Below are 21,759 nucleotides of genomic sequence, written 5' to 3'. Positions count from 1 at the left end.
CACAGAACACAGGGCTTCATGAAAAGGAAGGCTGTGGAGAGAGAAGGTTGAAAAGGCCAGGGGAGGCCTCACTGTGAGGGAAAGAGAACAGAAAGGCCAGGAAGTACTGTTCCATGTGTGTGGCCGTGGTGTAGGAAAGAGGGCAGCAGACCCCCAAGAGCCGGAAATAACTCCTGGTGTCTGGTAAACAGGACAGATCAGCTGGACAAAGTCTTCAGAGCTTGGCCACTCCTTCCCATCTGCCCCTTTGGTATCATGACAAACTTAGCTCTGGGGAACTTAGAAGCGTTCTGCAAAGTGGGTGACGCCTGAGCTCTGGAGAAAGGTGGGATCAGCCAGACACCAGTGGGACAAGCTTGGCCCTAGGTGTGGTACCTTGTAGGAGGTGAAGCCTGAGACTTTAAGGCCACACAGAAGTCAGCCAAGAGCAGAAGAGAATTCTAGGCAAAGGGATCAGCACATTCAAAATCACAGAGTTGGCAGAAAATTCATAGAACCCTGAGGAGTTCAATGGGTTGGAAGAATAGGGTATATGTGGAAGGTGGATAAACGTCCTGCCTCCTTCTCAGGCTTGCCCAGATCTGTGCTCACACCCATCTCTTTCCTCACCTCCACCAAAGCGCCTCTATCCTGGGTATCAACCCGTCTTCCCTCCCTCTCATACTTATGTGCCAGGAGCATACTATGCACCAGAGGTATTTGTACTAGGTACCAGAACTAAGTACTGTTACGTGCCTGTCCCTGCCTATACATGACTCCTGTCCTTATAATGACCTGGTGCCATAAACTGGGGTAATTCTGGTGTAAAGTCGGTGTAAAGTCCAGCCAACTAGAATAGATGCTGGCCTTTTAAAACCATCTTGGTCATTCTGTACATACTGACGATTATCATTTCGGGCTGTTAATACTATGATGTCCATTTTGCAGATAAAGAAGGCTGTGAGGATTTAAGTCAAGTGGCCAAAGCCAAAGGGAGAAAAATGGGGATTCAGACCTAGGCTTGTCTCAATACAAGGTCTGACTATTAAGCACTCAGACTCACAAATTAAAATTTGAAAGTGTGAGGGGGTGATGATGGCCTGACATGCCACAGGGCACCCTGACAGGCCATCTGGACCCAGGTATGTGGTAGGACTCAGGAGTAGTGCAGGTCCAGGGCAGGCCGGTGGGGTAGGAGGATGCTGTGGACTGGACACGCCAGCTAGACTTTCACACCCGAGCCACACTGTGTGAGGAGCTAGCAGTGGGGGCCGGAGGTCCATGGTCACTAGGCCAGCAGCATCCTGGATCTGGCTTCTGTGGAAGAAGGCAGCTGGCCTGTCCTCCAGCATGATCATTCCTATTGCTGTCCCCCTTCCAGTTCCCTCCTCCCCTAAGAGCAGGGAGGCTTCTCTGGTCCCAGTTGAAACAAGTCACCTGAGCCTCTGTCTTTTCCAAAGTCTCCCGAAAAGACTGCCAGCAGTATGTCAGCACACGAGCAGCCCTGCTCACCGAGGACCAGCCTGGGGCGGCTGAGGCTCTCTGTGAGCCAGCTGGGGTGGGCACAGAGGAGACCGTCAGCAGTCCTGGGGAGCGCTTCACCCTTCCAGCACTGGGTTTCCAGAGGCCCCACCGTGTAGTCAGCCCTGTGGGGTGAGTCCCAGGTATGTGGTACAGCCAGACTGGCTGGGAGACAGTTCAAATTATGTGCTGGAGCTCCTGCTCAGCTCCAGGCATGGCCCTGCCCTCTTGGAGCTGTCTGCTGTGATCCTCAAGCCCTCAGTCCCACCTTCCTTGTTCCACCAAGGATGTGATGCTGGGCCGGTATTCGGAGCCGGCAGCATGGCCCCAGTGTCATTTTCATGTGGCAGACTGGCTCTAGCCCTTCCCATATGTGGGGTTTCAGGTAGATTCCAATGACGAGTCCTGCTGGGGTGCGTTGGGTCTGTTCCCAGCAACCACATATAACTTGTTTTTGGGGTCTGTTTGCCACGGTCATCCCTCCCTTCAGCCCTCCCTCCCTCTCAACCCTTTTCAATTCTGCATATGGTGTTCCTTTTTCTATTTTTGAGCATGGCTATATAGTTTTATGTTTCATTTCTCTTAACTTTGTATTTGGAGTTAAAGATTAAGCATGAGCTTCATCTTCCATGTTTCCCCCTGAGTCCTGGAATTGCTCACTAATGTCCTAACTGCCCACTTAGCACTGAGAACACACATCATAGGCTTCTGGTCCTGGACTCATCAGTAACCAGCTGATGGTGTGGTCAAGCCCCTTCCCCTCTCTGGATCTCCTCTTTGGTCTGTAAACCAGGGGAGTTGGAGGAGGGGATGGGAAAGATGGGAGCAGCAGGCTTCTGGAGACTAGTGATATCCCACTTATGTGGGATCTGGAATTTAATCCTTAGCAAGAAGACTCGTTGCACCGCCTCACCCACACAGGGGAATAGGCAGCCTGATGTCATGGAGAGAGAGTGGAGAACTGTAAGTCAGAAACAACTAGGTTCTAGTCCCACTTTGTGTCTGTCTGGCTATGTGACCTGGAGCAAAAGTTAATGCTTGAACTCCAGTTTCCTTACCAGTGACAGGGGACAGCAATGTCTGCCCTCCCCGAGGGGGTGGGGGGCTGTTGCCAGGAAGTTACGAGCCAGTATGGATTAAAAAATAGCTCACACCTAAAGTTCTCTGTGCATGCAAAATATTATTTGGCACAGCTTGGGCTCCCTGGGAAGCACATTCTGAGACATGTAGAGTGTTCAGGATGTTACCAAGAAGTGCCCTTGGGATTGGCACCTATGGAAGCGAGAGGGAAAGGGGTGGGGCAGGGGGAAAGCAGGAGGGAGCACAGGAGAAGCTGGGCTGTGATGCAGTCCCCAAAGCCTCAGCCAACCCTGTGGGGGAGCTCTGGAGTTCAATGTCCCCTCAGACTTGTCCTGCATTGGGCCAAAATGGTTGGGCTTTTATATTCCCTCATCACGGGGTGAGGGCATCCCTGGCAGGGCAGGACCGTGGGCGAGGCAGCTCTGGAGCTGGGACTCTGCCCGAGGCAGCTGACAGCCCTGCCAGTAGTTGGGCATCAAGTCTTTTCTCGAAGGAAGATCTGGGTGGTGTGCCTCCACCCCCACCTCTTTACTGTTATTACTTACATGCTCCTACCTAACAGTCAGCCTGTCCTATCAAAGACTTGATATTACAGGGCTCCTGACATTATGATACTATTCGCTAGCTCTCATCACACATTTCAGATGCATGATTTTAGTTTTTAATTGCTGAGAAAAGAATGGGAAAGTCCTCTGCTGTCTGCTGTGGGACCCAGAAAACTATTCCATCGAGCTTTGCCTGGGAGCGAAATAGACTCTGCTGGGACTGGCTATAAACAGGAAATCAAAACCAATGAATTTAACAATGAATTGACTAAATTAAAAATGCTACATGTGTACACACGACGATGTAAATCCATCTGAATGTGAGCACATGTGGGGGGCACTACTGTGTAAGTACATGTATGATGACCTGGACAAGAGAGGCTGCAGGGGCAGGTGTCCAAGGTAGACATGCCCACGGGAATTGGCGGGTATGCTTATGAGAATGTCAATTTGTGTGTGTAGACTTCATTCATTCATTCACTCTCCAAATACTTATGAAGCATCTAGAATGTGCCAGGCACTGTGCTGGGAACTGGGGAATGAGAATAGATGACGTAGTTTCTGCCTCTGGAAGCTTATTGTCTCCTGGGGAGACAGACAACTCCACGTGGACATTTGGGGTACAGTGTGGTAAGAGAACTGACAGGGGAGCACAGGTGACTGTGGGAGCACCTGGTGGGCACCTGAATCAGACTGGGGGAGCAAAGGCTGCTGTGAGTCCTTCCCTGGGACAGGAGACCCTTAAGCTGAGTCTTGAAAGGTACATATGAGTGACTAAGGGGCAGAACTTTCACACGCAGAGAGAACTGACAAGGAAAGGGGTTAGAGGAGTAAACATAACAGTGGGTCAGAGGACAGAGAGATTGGTGGGGGTGGAGTGGGGCCCAAAGAGGCAGATCCTCGAGGCCTGATACTTGCAGTGGGGCAGTGTGAACTTGCTCATGAAGAGGGGGTTGACGGCCATAGTTTCATCTTAGAGGTGCTTTCTGGCAGCAGCGGGGGGTAGTGGAGGCAGGTGGATTGCAGGGTCCAGATGTGTCCCCATGTTTATGAGGATGTACACACATGACTGTGTGTGTGTGTGTGTGTGTGTGTGTGTGTGTGTACATCTGGAGTCTGCACCAGGTGTGCCGCCCACATGGACTTGTTTTCCACTCCCACCTTCTGGTCTTGGCAGCCCAGTGGGCTCAGGGGGATGGCTGTCCTGCCTCTGACTCATGAGTGAGTGCCATGACGGGGGAGCCGGTCAGGGGCTAGCCAGCAGGTGTTTCCTTGAGGGCTGTGGCCACACCCCTGTCCGCGGGGCTGACAGTGAGGTGACCAGCAGGAGGGCAGGGAGGGAATGCTTCCTGCCACCAACCATTGCTCTTGGACTGTGCTGCCCTGTCTGTGCAGAGTGCCCACTTCTCTGGGTAATACTGGGCTATCCCAGGCCCATACATCTAGGGTGACAGACTGGTGACAGGCTGGGGGGTTGCCATATGTCAGCTCTCCCTTACTGGGTCTCCCCTCTCTGGCTACCCACTCTTCAAGTGCTGAACTCATATATTTTGATCTTAATTATCTAAAAATATGCTAAACTGTGCTATCCTGCCTCTTAAAAAATGTATGCCCAATCCAAAAACACACCCCATTCATCACATTTCTTTAGCTCTTAATGTGGGCCACAGGAAAGGAAGAAAGATTTGGTTCTGTAATAGTGTATGGTCTAGGAACAATACGATGAGTGATTATGTACTTAGAATTTAGGGTCCAGATTTCAACTCTATACTTACTTTCTGCATAAACTACTTACTCTCTGTGCCTCAGTTTCTTCATTCTTAAAACAGAGATACTAAGATCACATAGGATTAAATGTGTAGAGTGCTTAGAACAGTGTCTGATGTATAATACATGTTCAGCTCTAAACCTTACTTATTATTATCTGGGTTTGAACCCTCTTAGGTTTAACCCTAACTCATTTGATGAGAAGTTGTGACCTCTTTGGGTCTCATCTGCAAAATGAAAGGTTGGCCAATCTTTTACTCCCAAGGAAGGACCAACACCTGTCCCTCACCAACTTGTTCTTGTCCTGACATGCATCTTTGGTTTTAAAACATTCTGCTTGCCAAACTCCCTCTATTAGATGCTAACTACATGTCATCAGTGTTTCTGTTGACTTTTACAAAACATTAGGAATAGCTCCCAGTGCTCTTACTGAGAATGCCTGGATCAGGAGAGATGATATATGAGGGACCCCCCCACCCAACCCTTCCCTTCCAGTTTCACATACTGGCATCTCCACAGCAAGAAGCAAGTGCCTTCAGATACTTCTGGTCCATAGAACAGGTAACCAAGTTGATCCTGAACTAGAAAATGCTTCCCATTGGCTTTTGGAGCACCCTGGGGCCCTGGCATCAATGCCTTTCACAGTTATCATTCTGAGTAACACACATTCTAGCCAAGTTAAGAGAAGGGACTGTCCTGATTCTGACAGAGCTGCACCTAATATTTGGAAAATCCAAGAGCGAGCTATTGGGGCTGGGGAAGGACATTTTTAGGGTAATTGATGCTTTGGTCCGATGAATCCTCTGTGCTAGTGCTTTTCATATATTAGCTCTTTAAATTTTCATAATAATCTCCCAAGGCAGTTATTATCATCCACATTGACTAGATGATAAGACTACAGCTCAGAGATATGATTAGCCCAAGTTCAACCAGCTGGAAAATGACAGCACTATTTAGTATTTCTTTCATGTATTAAATCGCATAATTCTTACTTTCCTTTGAAGCAGTAATGACATCCATTTTATAGATGAGGAAACTGAGGCTTAGCAAAGTTAAGGGACTTTTTCAAAGTCACAGAACTAAATTTAGCCAAGTGGGAGTTGAATCCAACATTAATGCTCTTTCTTCCACAGCTGCTGGCAGCAAACTAGCTAGGAGGTGCCCCCACTTGGGCATCTAGGGGAAATCTGTGAGAAGGCATGAGTCCTTGGTAGCTTTGTCAGGTGGGGTAGAAACTTACCTTGGATGTCATCATTGAACATGCAATACTTGTTGCGGTATTTGTTGAGCAGGCGGAAGGCATTGGCATTGGCAAAGTCTTCAAACTGGATGAGGCAATTTATTCCAAACCTGTGGGAAGGGAAAGGAAAGAACTCATGATTGTCTCCCCAAGGCCAGTCCCTGGCAGATCCCAACCTGCCCTGGGAGTGGGGAGGCACAGGACAGATGGTGGGGGGTGACATGGCTCATTCAGTGGGGTTTTTGCCACTTGGATGGCTCCTGGACTCCCTGGCTCTGCTTTCCCCATTATGAATGAGGATGGGGAAGGGAGAGAGTAGGAACACCAGGCTTGGTGGGTCAGCTGAGCCTGTATTTTTGTCTCTAATGTAGGCTGGTGGCTACCATGAGTTATGGATGGCAGACCCTGAGGGGTGATGGAAAGACTGAGATGGGGCTTATGGCCATCTGAAATTCTAGCAGAAAGCTCACTACCCACCCAAGTGCATGAAGAGACCTCGACTTTCCAACCCCTGGGGGGCCTGGAGAGCCTCTGCAGCCTTCAAACATCTCTCTGGGTGAGTCTTGAGACCTGGAGTTCCTCCACTAACCAATGTGCAGGTATAGAACATCAGTTAGTGAGCTTGTTCAAAATACAGACCACCAGGCCCATCCTCCTGAGATTCTCACTTAGTGAATTTGGGGCAGGGCTCATGAATGTATATATATTTTTCCCTCTGGCTTTCTTGTGGCATAATTGACAAAAATCACATATTTTAGATGTACAGTGGGATACTGTGATATACATTATGAAATGATTACCACAACCAAGCTAATTAACACATGCATCACCTCACAGCAACACCATGTTGTGTGTGTGTGTGTGTGTGTGTGTGTGTGTGTGGTGTGGACATCTAAGAAAACTCTTGTAGCAAACTTCAAGTATACGACTCAGTAGGAACCATGAACTGTGGTCACCATGCTGAACAGGAATCTGCATCTTTATCAAGCACCCCAGATTGTTTGGATTCTCACAGTCTAGAGAACTCTGAGAAACAATGCCTGGGTAGGTGAAGACAATGCCCATTAAGCCGCCTGATGTGCCTTTTTAAAAACTATGCTACAACTGACTCCTAGATTTCACTCCTAGATTTCAAGGTCAGGGAAAGTTTGTCTTTCCTACAAAATGGCTGTATCTGTAACCCATTTTTCCTGTTGACATTGTGAGAAAGCTGAGAGTTCAGTTTTCTGCTCCTGGGCTGAAGGCAGCATCAGGCCAGCCTTTCTGCACACACCCTTCCCCTTACTCCATTCTTGCTTTTGATCGTCATTTTGATAGTTTTGATCTATTGTGTCTTTTCTTGGAAACAAGCATGACACAAATTATTAAAAATTACCTAATGCACAGACAAAAAAATTTCATCTCATGGGTCCATTTGTGTCGAATATTTAATTATGTTCATGTTCACTGACAAAAAGTGCCTTGATTGACCAGCCAGGAGTGTTGAAGCATGAGATGGGGAGAAGGGGTCTGTCACTCCCAACCTGGTGTGAACTAAAGGCTTAGGACCAGTGTGGGACCAGCTGTGGAAAGAAAGATTTATGACCCTGCTAGAAAATGTGGGTGGGGCGCATACCTGGTGGGCTTCCTGTGCTACCCGGGGCATCTTTCCAATGAGGCTGTTGTCTATGATGGGTGAGTAGTCCTGAAATAGCCCAGAAACTTCTATTTCAACTTCATAATTTTGTGCCTGGCTTACCCTATATGGTAGGAATCCAGCAGCAGGTAAATATTTGCTTCTGTCATGGTCCTTCCAGAACCTTAGCAAGTTAAAGCTGTTGGTGGGGGGACTCGGAGGTGGGTTCATGTCATAGCGGCAGAAATGGAGAGGCTGTGACTTGCCATAGTCCAGTACTAAGAGTACCGGGCATGGGTCAGCAGGCTTGTGGGCCTCACCTGGCTCTGAATGGTCTAACATCTATCCCTTCACTCCTTTATTCTGCCTCAGTTTTTCATCTGTCAATGGGCACAGTAATATCTGCCTGGCCAACTTCAGTGGGCTGTTGTGAGGATGAAAAGCTGGGGTTATTCTGAAATTGTAAATTGCTAAGCACACATGTCATTTTGGCCACAATTCCTATTCATTCACAGAGCAAGTGCTGTTTGGGGTGGGGAAGGGGGCTCTCTGTATCTCCCAACCCACCATCCAGCCCCGTTCTCCTTTTACAGTGAATACAACTGAAAAATAAAACGTCCTATGCACAAATACAGTGCTATTCTTGCTGACCCAAAATTTACTGTGAATTTTTTCCCAGGGTGTGAATTTCAAGTATTTGGATTGGGAGGGGGACAGAATGTCTTTGGTTGCTGGTGACATTTTGCTATATATAATCCTCACAAGACTCCCAGTGTTGCTCCACGACTGGCCTGGAGCTAAAATGCTGAAAAGGTCAGATAACAAAGCAATGCGATGCACGTTCTTTTTCTTTCTGTCTCTCTTACACACACACATACACACACACACACACACACACACACACACGACCTTTAAGCAATACCAATCTGAGATAAAAATAAGGCAAAATTATAAATACCTTTGTTCAATGCACTACTACTCTTTCATATTAAATTCAGTTTTTTATGAGTAAAGTTTTATTTTACTTTTTATTTTTTACTTATTTTTTAATTCCAGTGTAGTTAACATACAGTGTTATAGGAGTTGCAGGCGTACAATATAGTGATTCACCAATTCTATACATTACCCAGTGCTCATCGTGAAACGTGCACTCTTAATCCCCTTCACCCGTTTTACCTATCCCCCCCCCCCCCCCACCACCTCCCTCGGATAACCATCAGTTTGTTCTCTATAGTTAGGTCTGTTTCTTGGTTTGTCTTTTTTCTCTCCCCTTTGTTTGCTTCATTTCTTAAATTCCACAGGAGTGAAATCATTTGGTATTTGTCTTTCTCTAGCTGGCTTATTTCACTTAGCATTATATTCTCTAGATCTATCCATGTTGTTGCAAATGGCAAGATTTCTTTTTTATGGCTGAGTAATACTGTATTGTGTATATATACTACATTTTTACTCATTCATCTATCGACGGACACTTGGGCTGCTTCCATGGTTTGGGCTATTATAAATAACACTGCAATAAATACAGGGGTGCATATATCCCTTTGAATTAGTGTTTTCTTGTATTCTTTGTGTAAATACACAGTAGTGTGATTATAAGATCATAGGGTAGTTCTATTTTTAGTTTTTTGAGGACCCTCCAAACTGTCTTCCACAGTGGCTGCACCAGTTTGCATTCCCACCAACAGCATACGAGGGTTCCTTTTTCTCCACATTCTTGTCAATACTTGTTGTTTCTTGAATTTTTGATCTTAACAATTCTGATAGATGTGACATGATATCTCAGTGTGATTTTGGTTTGCATTTCCCTGATGATCAGTAATGTTGAGCATCTTTTCATTATCTGTTGGCCATATGTATGTCTTCTTTGGAGAAATGTCTGCTCATGCCTTTTGCCCATTTTTTTTTTTACTTGGATTCTTTAGGTTTTTGGGTGTTGAGTTGTATAAGTTCTTTACACATTTAGCATGCTAACCCTTTATCAGACATGTCATTTACAAGTATCTTCTCCTATTCTGTAGGTTGTCTTTTAGTTTTGTTGGTTATTTCTTTTGCTATGCAGAAGACTTTTATTTTGATATAGTCCCAATAGTTCATTTTTTGCTTTTCTTTCCCTTGCCTCAGGACACATATCTAGAAAGAGGTTGTTTCGGCTGATGTCAAAGAAATTACTGCTTATATTCTCTTCTAGGATTTTTATGGTTTCAGGTCTCACATTTAGGTCCCTAATGCATTTTGAGTTTATTTGTGTGTAGGTATAAGAAAGTGGTCCAATTTCATTCTTTTGCATGTTGCCTTCCAGTTTTTCCAACACCATTTGCTAAAGAGACTTTTTCTCTTTGCTTATTCTTGCTTCCTTTATTGAAGATTAACTGAACATTTAACTATGGGTTTATTTCTGGTCTTTCTATTCTGTTGATCTATGTGCCTATGTTTTGCCAGTACCATACTGTTTTGATTACTACAGTTTTGTAATATAACTTAAAGTCTAGAATGGTGAGACCTCCAGTTTTGTTTTTCTTTTTCAAAATGTCTTTGGCTATTTGGGGTCTTGTGTGGTTCCATACAAATTTTAGGATTGTTTTTTCTAACTCTTTGAAAAATGAATATGCTGTTGGTATTTTGTTAGGGATTTTATTAAATCTGTAGATGTTTTAGGTAGTGTAGCTATTTTAATAATATTTGTTCTTCCAGGGCATGAACATAGAATGTCTTTCCATTTCTTTGTGTTGTCTTCAATTTCTTTCATCAATTTTATAGTTTTCAGAGTACAGGTCTTTCACCTCTTTGCATATCTATTACTGATTTTAATTCATGGTTACCACTAGGTTTGTACATAACATCTTCTATATATAGCAGTCTATTTTAAGTTGATGGTAGCTTAAGTTTGAGCCTATTCTTTACTCCTTTCCCCACCACATTTCTGATATATGGTATCATACTTTTATTTTGTGAGTCTCTTGACTGATTTTTACAGATACACTTGTTTTTACTGCTTTTGTGCTTCCTTTTTTTTTTTTTTTTAACTCTTACTTACTGTCTTTCCTTTCCATGCAAAGAGTCCCCTTTAACATTTTTTGAAGGGCTGGTTTAGTGGTCATGAACTCCTTTAGCTTTTGCTTGTCTTGGAAACTCTTTATCTCTCCTTCTATTCTGAATGATAGCCTTGCTGGATAGAATATTCTTGGCTGCAGATTTTTCCCTTTCCACACTTTCAATATACCATGCCACTCCCTTCTGGCTTGGAAAATTTCTGCTTAAAAACCTCCTGATAGCCTTATGGGGTTTCCTTTTTATGTAACTGTCTTTCCTCTTGCTGCTTTAAATTTTTCGTTGTTGTTGTTATTGCTACTTTTTGCCATTTTAATTACTATGCATCTTGGTGTAGACCTCCTTGGGTTGATTTTGCTGGGGGAATCTTTGTGTTTCCTGGATCTGGATATCGATTTCCTTACCCAGATAGGAAAGTTTTCAGTTATTATTTCCTCAAGTAAAATTTCTGCCCCCTTTTCTCTCTTTTTAAATTTTATTTATTTATTTTTTAGTAATCTCTATACCCAATATGGGGCTTGAACTCTCAATCCTGAAGTCAAGAGTTGCATGCTCTTCCAACTGAGCCAGCCAGCCCCCTTCCCCCCATCTTTACTTTCTCTCTTTTCTTCTTCTGGAATCCCTATAATGTAAATGCTATCATGCTTAAAGGAGTTTCTGAGTTCCCTAAGTCTATTCTCATTTTGCATAATTTTTTTCTCTCATTTTCTTGTTTTGATTACTTTCCCTTACTCTGTCCTCCAGGTTACTAATATGTTCCTCTGCTTCCTGTAGCCTGCCATTTTATTCCTTCTAGTGTATTTTTAATTTCACCTATTGTGCTCTTCATCTCTGGTTCTTTTTTATGTTTTCTTTTTCTTTGTTAAGGGTTTCATGAGGTCCTCCACTCTTTTCTCAAGTCCAGTGAGTATCTTTATAATCATTGCTTTAAATTCTCTATCAGGCATCTTATCTATTTTGCTTGGGTGTCTTGCTGTGGTTTTGTCCTGTTCTTTTATTTGGGCCATATTCCTCTGTTTCCTGTGTATTAGAAAAAGTCAGCTACATCTTCTGCTCTATGAAAGTAATAGCTTTATGAAGAAGAGGTCCTTTAGTGCCATGCAGTGCAGTGTCCTCTGTTCATCAGAACCTGGCTTCAGGGTTGTCTCCTGTGTGTGTTGTGTGTGGCCTGCTGTTGAGTCCTGGCTGCCTTTTTTCCATCAGTCATCTGCAGAGGCTCTGACTATTGTAGGCAGAGTTTGGTCCCTGGCCCAGGTGGGGCAGGCAGTTTTAATAAGGTGGGGCCACTGCTGGGACCAGGGCTTCAGGGTGTGGTGTGCAGTTTTAACAATGTGAGCCTTGGGCTTCCACAGAGCCTACAGCCATCACCATAGGGACAGAGGCCCTGCAAAAGCCCAAGTCCAGAGAAATGGTGTTGGCAAGATTTGTGCAGGTATTCTGGGGGAGGGGGACTGCAGTGCCTGGACTGAGGCAAGGGTGACTGGGAAGGGTAGATCTGCCAAAGTGAGGGGGAGTGGGGCTTGGCATACACAAGTTAGGTAGTGAATGTTGCCACTGTGCTGGTTCCCATAGGTGGTTATATGTTTATGCTAGGGGGTGGGGAAGGGAGATGGAGCTGGTTAGCTCCTTTGTTCCTGGAAGTCCCTCTGGGAGACCTGCCCCTCCAAGACCTGCTCTGAGATGTGTAAAAAAAAAATTCCCTCATGTTTACCCCAGGCGTTTTCAGACTGCTGCTTCTATGGGGGCTGTTTGTAGAGCTTCTTTCTAAGTGTAGGGACTCAGCTTCCTATTGCCCTTTGGGCTCTTGGAGAGCTGAGCCTTCTAATTTTTAAAACTCCAAGTTTTAAGTCCTGCTATATGAAATTTGGCCCCTCTCACTTTCAAAGCCAAATGTTTTGGGGATTTGTTTTCCCTGTGCTAGCTCCTTGGTGTGGTAGTCTGTTTCTCTCCCTCTTCAAAGCTCCCTCTGTCCATGGGTGGCCTTGGTCCATTTAGATCCCCACTGGGTGTCCACCCTTCCTACTGTCTTCGAAGTGGCCTCTTCTCTACCTTTAGTTGCGGAGTTTGTTCTTCTAGTCTTCAGGTCCTTTTCTGGGTTATTTGCACTGACACGAGTGTTTTCTAGTTATATCCACAGGATGAGGTGAGCTTAGAGTCCTCTTACTACACCATCTTGGCCCCTTCCTACATTCAGTTTTACATAAGGGAACATCCCCAGTGAGCAATTTGATGAAATAGAGTAAAATTTCATTAATTCAGGTCACTTTAATCCTAACTTGGAATTGCACAAAATGTGCAGTGTGCTATGTGAATTGTCCATCTGATAACCTAGACTTAGTTCCCAGACCTCCTTGGATTTAAGGACCTCCAGAACTCCTGTCCACCTCAGATACCCATCCACATGGCTACTCCTTGGACCTTTCTTCACCAGGAACCACTCCTACTCCAGAATGTCATACTGTCTATATTGGTTTCTGACAGCCTGTCCTTTGCCTTCCTCATTCCTACTGCACCTTGCACCTGTTCTTTGTCTCCATTGAGACCTTTGGGCCCTTAACCATTTTCTTCCAGTCTCTCAGTCCCTCATGGCTTTTCATAAAACCCAACCACTGGCTGGTGTGAACCAAAGGTGGCTACTTCAGTTGTTCTCAACATCATCCATCCATCCATCTGTCCATTCACCCATCCCAAAGCATCACTGAGCACCTATGAAAAGGTGATACTTGAGTTGTTCAATAAATGTTTAGGAAGGGGTGGATATATGAAAGAGTTGGTAGAGATTTAGTTTGCCTGCTAACTTGTTAATCTAATTAAAATCCCTTAAGAATAAACACAAAATTTCAAAGTGAAAATTTAAATGGTCTAGGTGAAAAAAATTTGTTCTCATTTCATCCATATATGTTCAAATACAGGTAATGGACCAAAACACCAATTTAAATGTTAATTGTAATTGCCTTACATATTACTTAAAATGCGCTACTACTAACAACAGTAACACAAAGAGCTAAAGTTTATTGAGTGCTTATTCCCCTCTGGGCATCATGCTGAGCTATTTACCATACATTATCTCAATTAATTTTCATATGACTTAATGAAGTAGGTGCTGTTTCAGAGAAGGAATCCTGAGCTACAGATGTGAAGTTATTTGCCCAGGGGTTATAAACTCTACTGCAGGTGCAAACTGGTGGAGCTGGAATCTGAATCCAGCTCTATCTGACTCTAGAACTTATCTTCATAGCAATATGATGCCTTTAACTCAAACTTAACAGCAGTGTGATTTTGTAAAAGATACAACTAAATAGATAATAATGTTGGATTTCTTTCTCTATTGAGAAAGACGGGGCCGTGTGGTAAGAAAACACTCAACTGGGTAACAGGAAAACCGTGTTCTCTCTCTGTCTCTGACAGAAGCTCTGCATCTTGGGTGAGTCTCTCTCTCTGGGTCTCAGTTTCCTGCTCTGAGTGGTGGAGCTGTAGCATGAGCTACTTAATGGACAGTTGGGGTAGAAACACTATGAGCTTCATTCAGATTTTTCTAGAAGTCTAGAGTAGGGAGGTTTGACCATTCTCAGGAAGAGCAACATGTGTCAGGAAAAGCTGAAGAGTGAGTCTTTCAGAGTCTGTTTTGAGCTGAGACACAGCTAAATGAACCAGCTAAATGAACAGGGCTGAGGCAGGTACCCTCCAGGTAGTGTGGCTGGAGCAGAAGAACCCTAAGAAGGGTACCTATTCAGGCACACTATTCAGGGGGCTGGGCAGCTTTCTGATTTTAGGGCTGGCAGCCTCTTGCTGACCTTTCTTCCTGCTGGAAGCTGCCCCTCACCGGGGAGGCTCGTGCTGGTCTGTCCCCTTCTGCACTTTTGAATTCTTCACCCTGAAGCCCTGGCAGGGGCTGAGGAATATCTGATGCCTCTCCAGGGGAGAATTCCTGCAATGGAGAAAGAGGCACCTCCCCAAGCCACACACGGAGCTGCCCAGACTTTTCCACCTTAGGGACTCAGCTGGGAAATGGCCTTGGAGCTGCCAGGGAAGGCATTCCAAGGCCAGGGTTCACTTAAAGTCCCAAGGATGATGGATGGCTGTTCAATTCCACCCCCCAGTGCTCAGGCAAGTGGAAGCGTGAAAATGGCAACCTGTCTCTGGGAACCCTAGTGAGCTTTGTATGACAGTGGACGAGACCCAGGCCAAGACTGACAGAACCAGGTACTTGCCATCTGGGATGCAGCCACCCCAGGATAAGGAGATTCTGAGGTGGATGCTCTGTCCATCCCCCCAGCAAGCTGATGGAATGTTGTGTGAGGGATGTGGTGAGAGGAGAACATTCCTGGCTCTGTATACCTGGTTTCTCTGTTCCGGAGGTCAGGACCTGTCATTCTTTCAAATACCTGGGTCTAACCTCTTTCAGGCCTGAATAAACACAAGGGACCTGAGAGGAGCAGGTGAATTTGCTCAGCCTGTCTCCAAACCAAATGACCAAAAGCAACATACATATTTCCAGGGGAGCCCTCTCTGCTCACCCAACAAACCCACACATACAACATTCTCACAGCAGAGTGCTCAGTGAGCACATTAGCGGTCACCTAGTGGAAAGCTATGTCTTTGATTTATTTTTTCCTTCCAGGAACTACAGCTAACAGAATTATGAAAGCTCTTGGTCTTTTTAAAAAATTTATATATTCCATTAAACTCTAGTCTCTTGAGAGGTTCTCAGAAAGTTTCTGTGGCTAAATATGTTTGAGAAACTCTGAATGTTACATATAGTATAATGCAGTGTATGTTGAAGGCTCTGAAAAATCCTGCATTGAGACACCTGTTTAACCCAGCATTTTTTACACTTATCTGACTAGAGATCTTACCCTGTGTCCCACCCTCCCCACCTATGTGTGGCAGAGACCATGCTGACAGACACAAGTCTCCACATAAAGAACTCTGTACCAGGTAGGGCTGGGTGAATTCAGAGCAAGGTCATCTCTCCCTGGGATTACTGCAATTGTCTCTTCTGGCATGGATCCTATAATAACTAATCTCACTCCCTCCAGGTTTATTTCCCTTCCCTCAATCTATTTCCCTTCCCTCAATCTTTCTAAGCACAAATCTGTGCAGAACACTTAGTTTTTGAAAATCCATATGGGGCTCCCACCGCCCTTGGGATTATGTCCAAACTCCTTGGCTGGTATTCACTTTGGCCCCAACCTTAATGCCTGAACACTGCCCATGTCTTCCCATACCCTAGACACATCCTGCTGTCTTTCAATTATTGTGGGTCCTTGAACAGCTCTGTGTTTTTGCTCAAGGGCCTAGCAGGCCCCCTCTCACCCAGGCCAACTCGTACTCAAACTGTAAGGCCCAGCTTAAATGTCACCTCTTCTGGGAAGGCTTTCTTGTCATGTTGCTTTCCCTATTCTCAGGGTAGTACTAATTCTCTTCCTCTCTGGACTGCCATGACACTCTGGGTAGATCTTTATCATAGCCTATGTACCACATTGCATCGCAACTATTTATTGACATTTCAGCTTCAATTACTAAAGAAATGTATCCAGCAGGGTATTCTCTTTGTGTCAGGAACCATCCTAGGTATGACATAAGAATTCAATTTAGCAAACATGTCTAAGTGCCCACGGTGAACAAGGGACCACCGTACGTTACCAGATTATAGGGGCAAACGCAAGGATCTCACAGTCTGATGGGGACGCAAGAAGATAAAGCAGTTGCAGCACACTGTGGCGAGGGTAATGGTAAAGGTACATGCTAGGTATGTGGGAGGCCTCCAAGGGAGCAGGCAGCTCTGCTGGAGGGAAAGGCAGTGAGGGCTTCGCAGGTGTGGCCCGAAGGAGGAGCAGAGGTTCACCGGCAGACTGCGGTGGGGCAGGGGAGGAAGAAAGGTGTCTCAGGCACATGCATGTGGAATGAGAGGAGGGGGCCTTCCAGGGGCTGCACGAAAATAAACAGAGCTGGAGCCTGGGTGGGGCTTGGGGAGGAAGGGAGGTAGTCAGGGGAGATAGCACAGCAGCTGCCATAGGAGCCACGTGACAGGCCGTGGTCAGGAGTGTCAGATGTCGCCAGAATGTCAAGTGAGAAGGGGATCTCAAAGTGTCTGTGGGAGCTGGCGTTTAGATGGTCATTCATGACCTCTTCCAGACTACCTGTACGAGAGTGGTGGAGGGGGATCAGTCTGCAGAGGGCTGAAAGATAAATGGGGAGGAAATGTCAGTGATTATGAATTTCAAGAAGGTTGGCTATGAAGTAGGGAAAGGATGACAGCCTTTGGGGGATGAGGGACTGAAGGATTCATTTTTTAAAAATGTTTATTTATTTGGGGAGGGGGAGGTGTGAGAGAGAGAGAAAGGGAGAGCAGGGGAGAGGCAGAGATAGGGGGAGAATCCCAAGCAGGCTCTGTGCTGTCAGTACAGAGCTGGACACAGGGCTTGATCCCATAAACCATGAGATCATGACCTGAGCTGAAATTAAGAGTTGGACACTTACCAACTAAGCCACACAGGTGCCCCAAGACGGATTAATTTTTGAGATGGGGCTGTCCCTATGAAGTAAGGGAGATAGCGTGGAGGAGAGGTGAGAGAGGAGTGATGGGGGAGGTCCCAGGGAAATGGGGGAGGTAGGAGCCAGAGTCCAGTTAGAGCCTGGAGAAGACATGGTCCCTCCCTCCAGGACCTCGCAGCCAGTGGAAGGGTGGACACAAAGCCCTCACACCACAGCCCCACCACAGATATGCCTGAGGGAATGACTCACTCTGCTGGGGCAGGAGTTGGGAAGGGATTCACAAGCATGATGGGGAAACTATCCTGTAGGTGAGGAAACTGGAAACCATGGATTGGAGAAGGTGGGAATACTGAGCCTGGAAAAGAGAAAGCCAAGGGGAATGAGGCATAATGATTTTCTTCAAAGACTTGAAGGCCTGTTCTGTGGACAAGGAATAATATAGTAGACTTATTTTATGTGGCCTTGGAGGAAAAAGTAGAGCCAACAGGTGGAAGTCAGCAAGACACAAATTCCAGTGATATATAAGGTAGAGATTTCAAGCGCTGGATCACTGGAAGGGATTCTGTAGTCACTGAAATGCCACTTGGCACGGAAGTTGTGGAAGGGATTCCAGCCAGGAGGTGCGGGCGGACCTCTAAGGTCCTTCCCTTCCTAGGTCTGGCACCAGGAGATCCCCCTGGTGTGCTGGGCTCTGGCAGCCAGACTGGCGGGCTCCTATAGCTGGCATTCTGGCCTAATGGGGAAAATTCCCATCAAGTAACAAGACAGTCACAGGAAGCAGTGATTTTCTAAGCAAAAGTACCAGAATAATGTGGCAATTCCTCATCACTGCTCTGATGGCCACCCCTGGCCAGACAGAAAACACTTCAGGAACAATTTGCATTTCCTCCTCAATTTCCCAGTTTGTCTGAGTTCCTGGGCAAGCACATAAATGGCGCCAGAAATCCCAGTGTGGAAAGAGGATGGTGGCTGATCTGCTGACCTCTTGACCTCTTAAAGGTCAGAGGTCAGTACTGGATTTCTCTTCTAGGGCACAGCATCTCACTCCTTAACCTTCTGCTCAGAAAGCCTGTGCACTTTTCCCAGCAACCAAATTGCTGGCCAGCTCGGGGGTGTCAGCATTTCCACCAGCTCTGGTCTGCCTACAGGCTGTACATTTTAGGTGTCATAAAGCTGCTGATGTTCCATGAAGCTTCTCTGATTAGTGTGGCTCATTCCGATCTCTCTCTGCAGGTGTACTACTCTATCACCTGTACCATACAGTCTGCCCTACAGTCACAGCTCCAACCTTCTAAGAGTCTCAACTGCCTCTCATAGACCTGGCTAAATTCTACCCTAATTATGACAGTTAGTTGGGGTGGAAGACAATAAGACTGGAAATCCCAGTCTGTGTTTGTGGGCTTTCTGGATGGAAGTGAGGCACAGCTGGGGAGGTCCCCCCTCCAGGAAAGACTAAGCTAGGTTAGGGGACAGACGAGATCAAAGCAGCATGAAGCAGTGTCCTTGAGGACAGGGGAAAAGTCTTATTTGCCATTGTTTGACACAAAAGCTGAAGAAGGAGCACGGACCCCCTTTCCTGCTTCCAGCTCTGGACAAGTCAGCTTCAGATACCCGTGTTAGAAGACCCAACAAACATGCTACCATGTGCCCGGTGCCCTGTGCTTGCCTGGCTCAGTAAGTGTCATGAACACATGGAAGCAGGAATGACTGAAAGCCAGAGAACAGTCCCTCCACAGGAGTGCCCCACTGTACACATCAGTATGACATCAGCTCCCCTTGGAGCCACGCGCTCCTCTGAGACCACAGCAAGGTATCTCTGTGTCACCTTAGTTCAGGCCATTCCCTTGAACTCGAGGGTCGAGTTAACACAAATAAGGCCACTAGTGGAAGACATCCCCAGCCAGGCGGGGAGAGCAGGCAGCAGAGGGTCAGTAGTAAATGACCTCAGGTTTTGGAGTCATATAGGTTTGAGGTGAGCCCAAACTCTTGTTAATTTCTAGCCGGGTGATTTTGGACAAGTTACTTGACCTCTCTGAGCCTCAGTTTCTCTATCCCTCAAGGTTGCTGTGATAATTAAATGTAAAGCACCCCAGCACGGAGTAGGTGCTCTGTAAAAGTGAGTTGCTAGCTCTTTTCTGGGAAGAAGGCCATAACTTTTAAATCCAACCAAACGTCCCAAGTGCTCTGACCACTGTATTCCCCCTACCAGCCTTGAAGGACACTGCAGGCAGGGCCATTAAATAGGCACACATTAAATCTATACAACTCAATAGTAATTATTTGAGCATCTTTCTTTTTTTCCCTAGTTGATTATAAACTCTTTCAGAGCAAAGGATATTTCTGACTTACCACTATGTTCAATAAATGTTTCCTCTGAATGAATATACAGATAAATACATGAATAAATAAACAGGTGCTGCCTTGGACTATTTTTCTGATTATTTTATGTGTCCATGTTACAATCTTAGGAAGAACTGACTTCTTTGGAATGGGTCTGCACTTGGTACTGGCCATACTCTGGGGCACAGAGAAGGAAATGATAAAGGCTGAAGAAAGGAAATGTGGAAGAAATTTCATAAATTAAGTGAAGGAGAGGAAACAACTGGAGAGGTTCCCCTTAATTTCCCACTGCTTTTATCATTGTATGACCACAGGGAAATAATGTTCTTCCTGGGTCTCAGTTTCCCCACTTATGAAGTGCCAGACTTGGATCAAGTGAACAGGTTGTTTCTTGTTCTGGGGTTCTAAGACTGTGGGATTACAGTCCTAGGGAGGGAAATGGGAAAATGAGGGAAGACATAGATTGAACTGCAGAAGGCATCCTAAAATTCAGTATATGTGAAAATACTGAGTAGTGACTATCTCTGCTGAGAACGACTCAGAAAGGGAACACTCCCTTGAAACATTATTATCAGGGCTGGGAGTGAACAATTATGCTCTTAAAATTAAGATGAAATCTTGAAACTTTCTTTGTAGTCCAGATGTCACATGCTTTTCCTTTGTTTGTATCATCTTAAAACCACCGGGAGAAGCTTAGAGCCAAAGAGTCTCAGCTTTTCCCTTGGGGGCTGAGTGCATGAGGTAGACTTGTACTTTACGAAAAACCCTGGAGGGGGCACCCAGCTCTGGTGAGTGATGGGGCAATAGGACCACCATTAAAGAAGGAAGAATCAAAAAGTGCCAGATAACTGACCCAGATGCTGGAGAATTTTCCCATCACAAAAAAGAAATGATAATTAAGTGATGTGATAGCTAACCCTATGGTGCATACTGCAATACACACACACACACACACACATACACACACATACAATCAACAGGTTGTTTACCCTAAATGGACACTATAGGTCAATTATATCTCAATAAAAAATAAAAAACAAAGAAGGTGCTTCCCTCACTGCTGGTAGCTATGGAGTTTTGAAAATGAGAGTTGATGGCTGGTTCCTCCAGAGCCCCCCTTCTGGTGAGGATGGGTGGGGCACTAACCATGCCCTAGAACAAGCCGGAGAGAAAAGACATGAGTATGCTAAGTAGGATAGTTTCCAAAAGACCTTCCTCCCATTTATCTTCCTTGACGACCATATCAAGAAGGTGTGTGGATTATGTTGAACGGTCTTTCATGTAAAATAACAGAAATAGAAAATATCCAAGTTAGAGGGTGGGTTCTGGAGTTAGACCACTTCAGTTCACAGCTTGGCTTCACCATTTACCGGATGTGTGATCTTGGACACGCTCCCTAACCTTTCTGTGCCTCGGTTTCCTCATATGTAAACTGTGCATTCAGCACATGTTTATTGAAAATCCACAGCATAGTCAGCATTGTTCTGGGTGCTTGAGAGGTAGCAGTGAACAGAAGAGTCAAAGATCCCTCCCTTGGAACTTCTATTTTAGTGGGACAGGACAATAATTGTTATCTACTTAATAGGACTATTGTAGTAAATGACTTAATGTAAGTGAGCTGCTTTGTTGTCTAGAAGAGCCTAGGTTAGCCTAGCATTGAATTCACCAAAGGGAGAAGAGTGAGATTGTTGCTTGCTTCTTTCTTTCTTTAGTGGACTGTTTTGTTTGTTTGTTTGTTTGTTTGTTTTTACATAAGGAACTATTTCTGGGCAACAATCATCTGCTTAACTCATTATAAAACAATTCATTATTTTTTCTAATCACAAAATAGATGCCTGTGCACAATCAAATGTTACAGAAATGGATGCCTTGGAAAGAAAACACCCCTGGCAACTGCATCCCTTAACTGTAGTCACTGTTCACAGCTTGCTGTAGAAGCATCCAGATAGTTTTTTCTTTTTAGAAAACACTTGATGAAATCATTTGTTTTTCAGAATTTTTACCAGTTATCTAACTTATGAAAAAACAATCTGGTTAAGCCTAATAAAATAAATCTGATAGAATAAGAAAAAACTGTGTGTGAATGAACACAATACAGAGAAAAAGAGAGAGAAAATGAGAATTAG

General features: G+C 45.2%; 1 protein-coding gene across 2 annotated transcripts in view; it reads right to left on the bottom strand.

Moving 5' to 3' along the window:
• Positions 1-21,759, bottom strand: part of ME3 (malic enzyme 3) — a 185,032-nt gene that overhangs the window by 17,002 nt on the left and 146,271 nt on the right. For both annotated transcript variants that reach the window (XM_058687542.1, XM_058687541.1), the window contains one exon: positions 6,133-6,242. In XM_058687542.1, the coding sequence (XP_058543525.1) occupies positions 6,133-6,242 (110 nt within the window). The remainder of the gene's footprint in view (positions 1-6,132; positions 6,243-21,759) is intronic.

Source organism: Neofelis nebulosa, chromosome 10 (genome assembly GCF_028018385.1).
Source record: "Neofelis nebulosa isolate mNeoNeb1 chromosome 10, mNeoNeb1.pri, whole genome shotgun sequence".
Taxonomy (NCBI): domain Eukaryota; kingdom Metazoa; phylum Chordata; class Mammalia; order Carnivora; family Felidae; genus Neofelis; species Neofelis nebulosa.
Note: the sequence above shows the minus strand (reverse complement) of the source record. Positions and strands in the feature narration are given on the sequence as shown.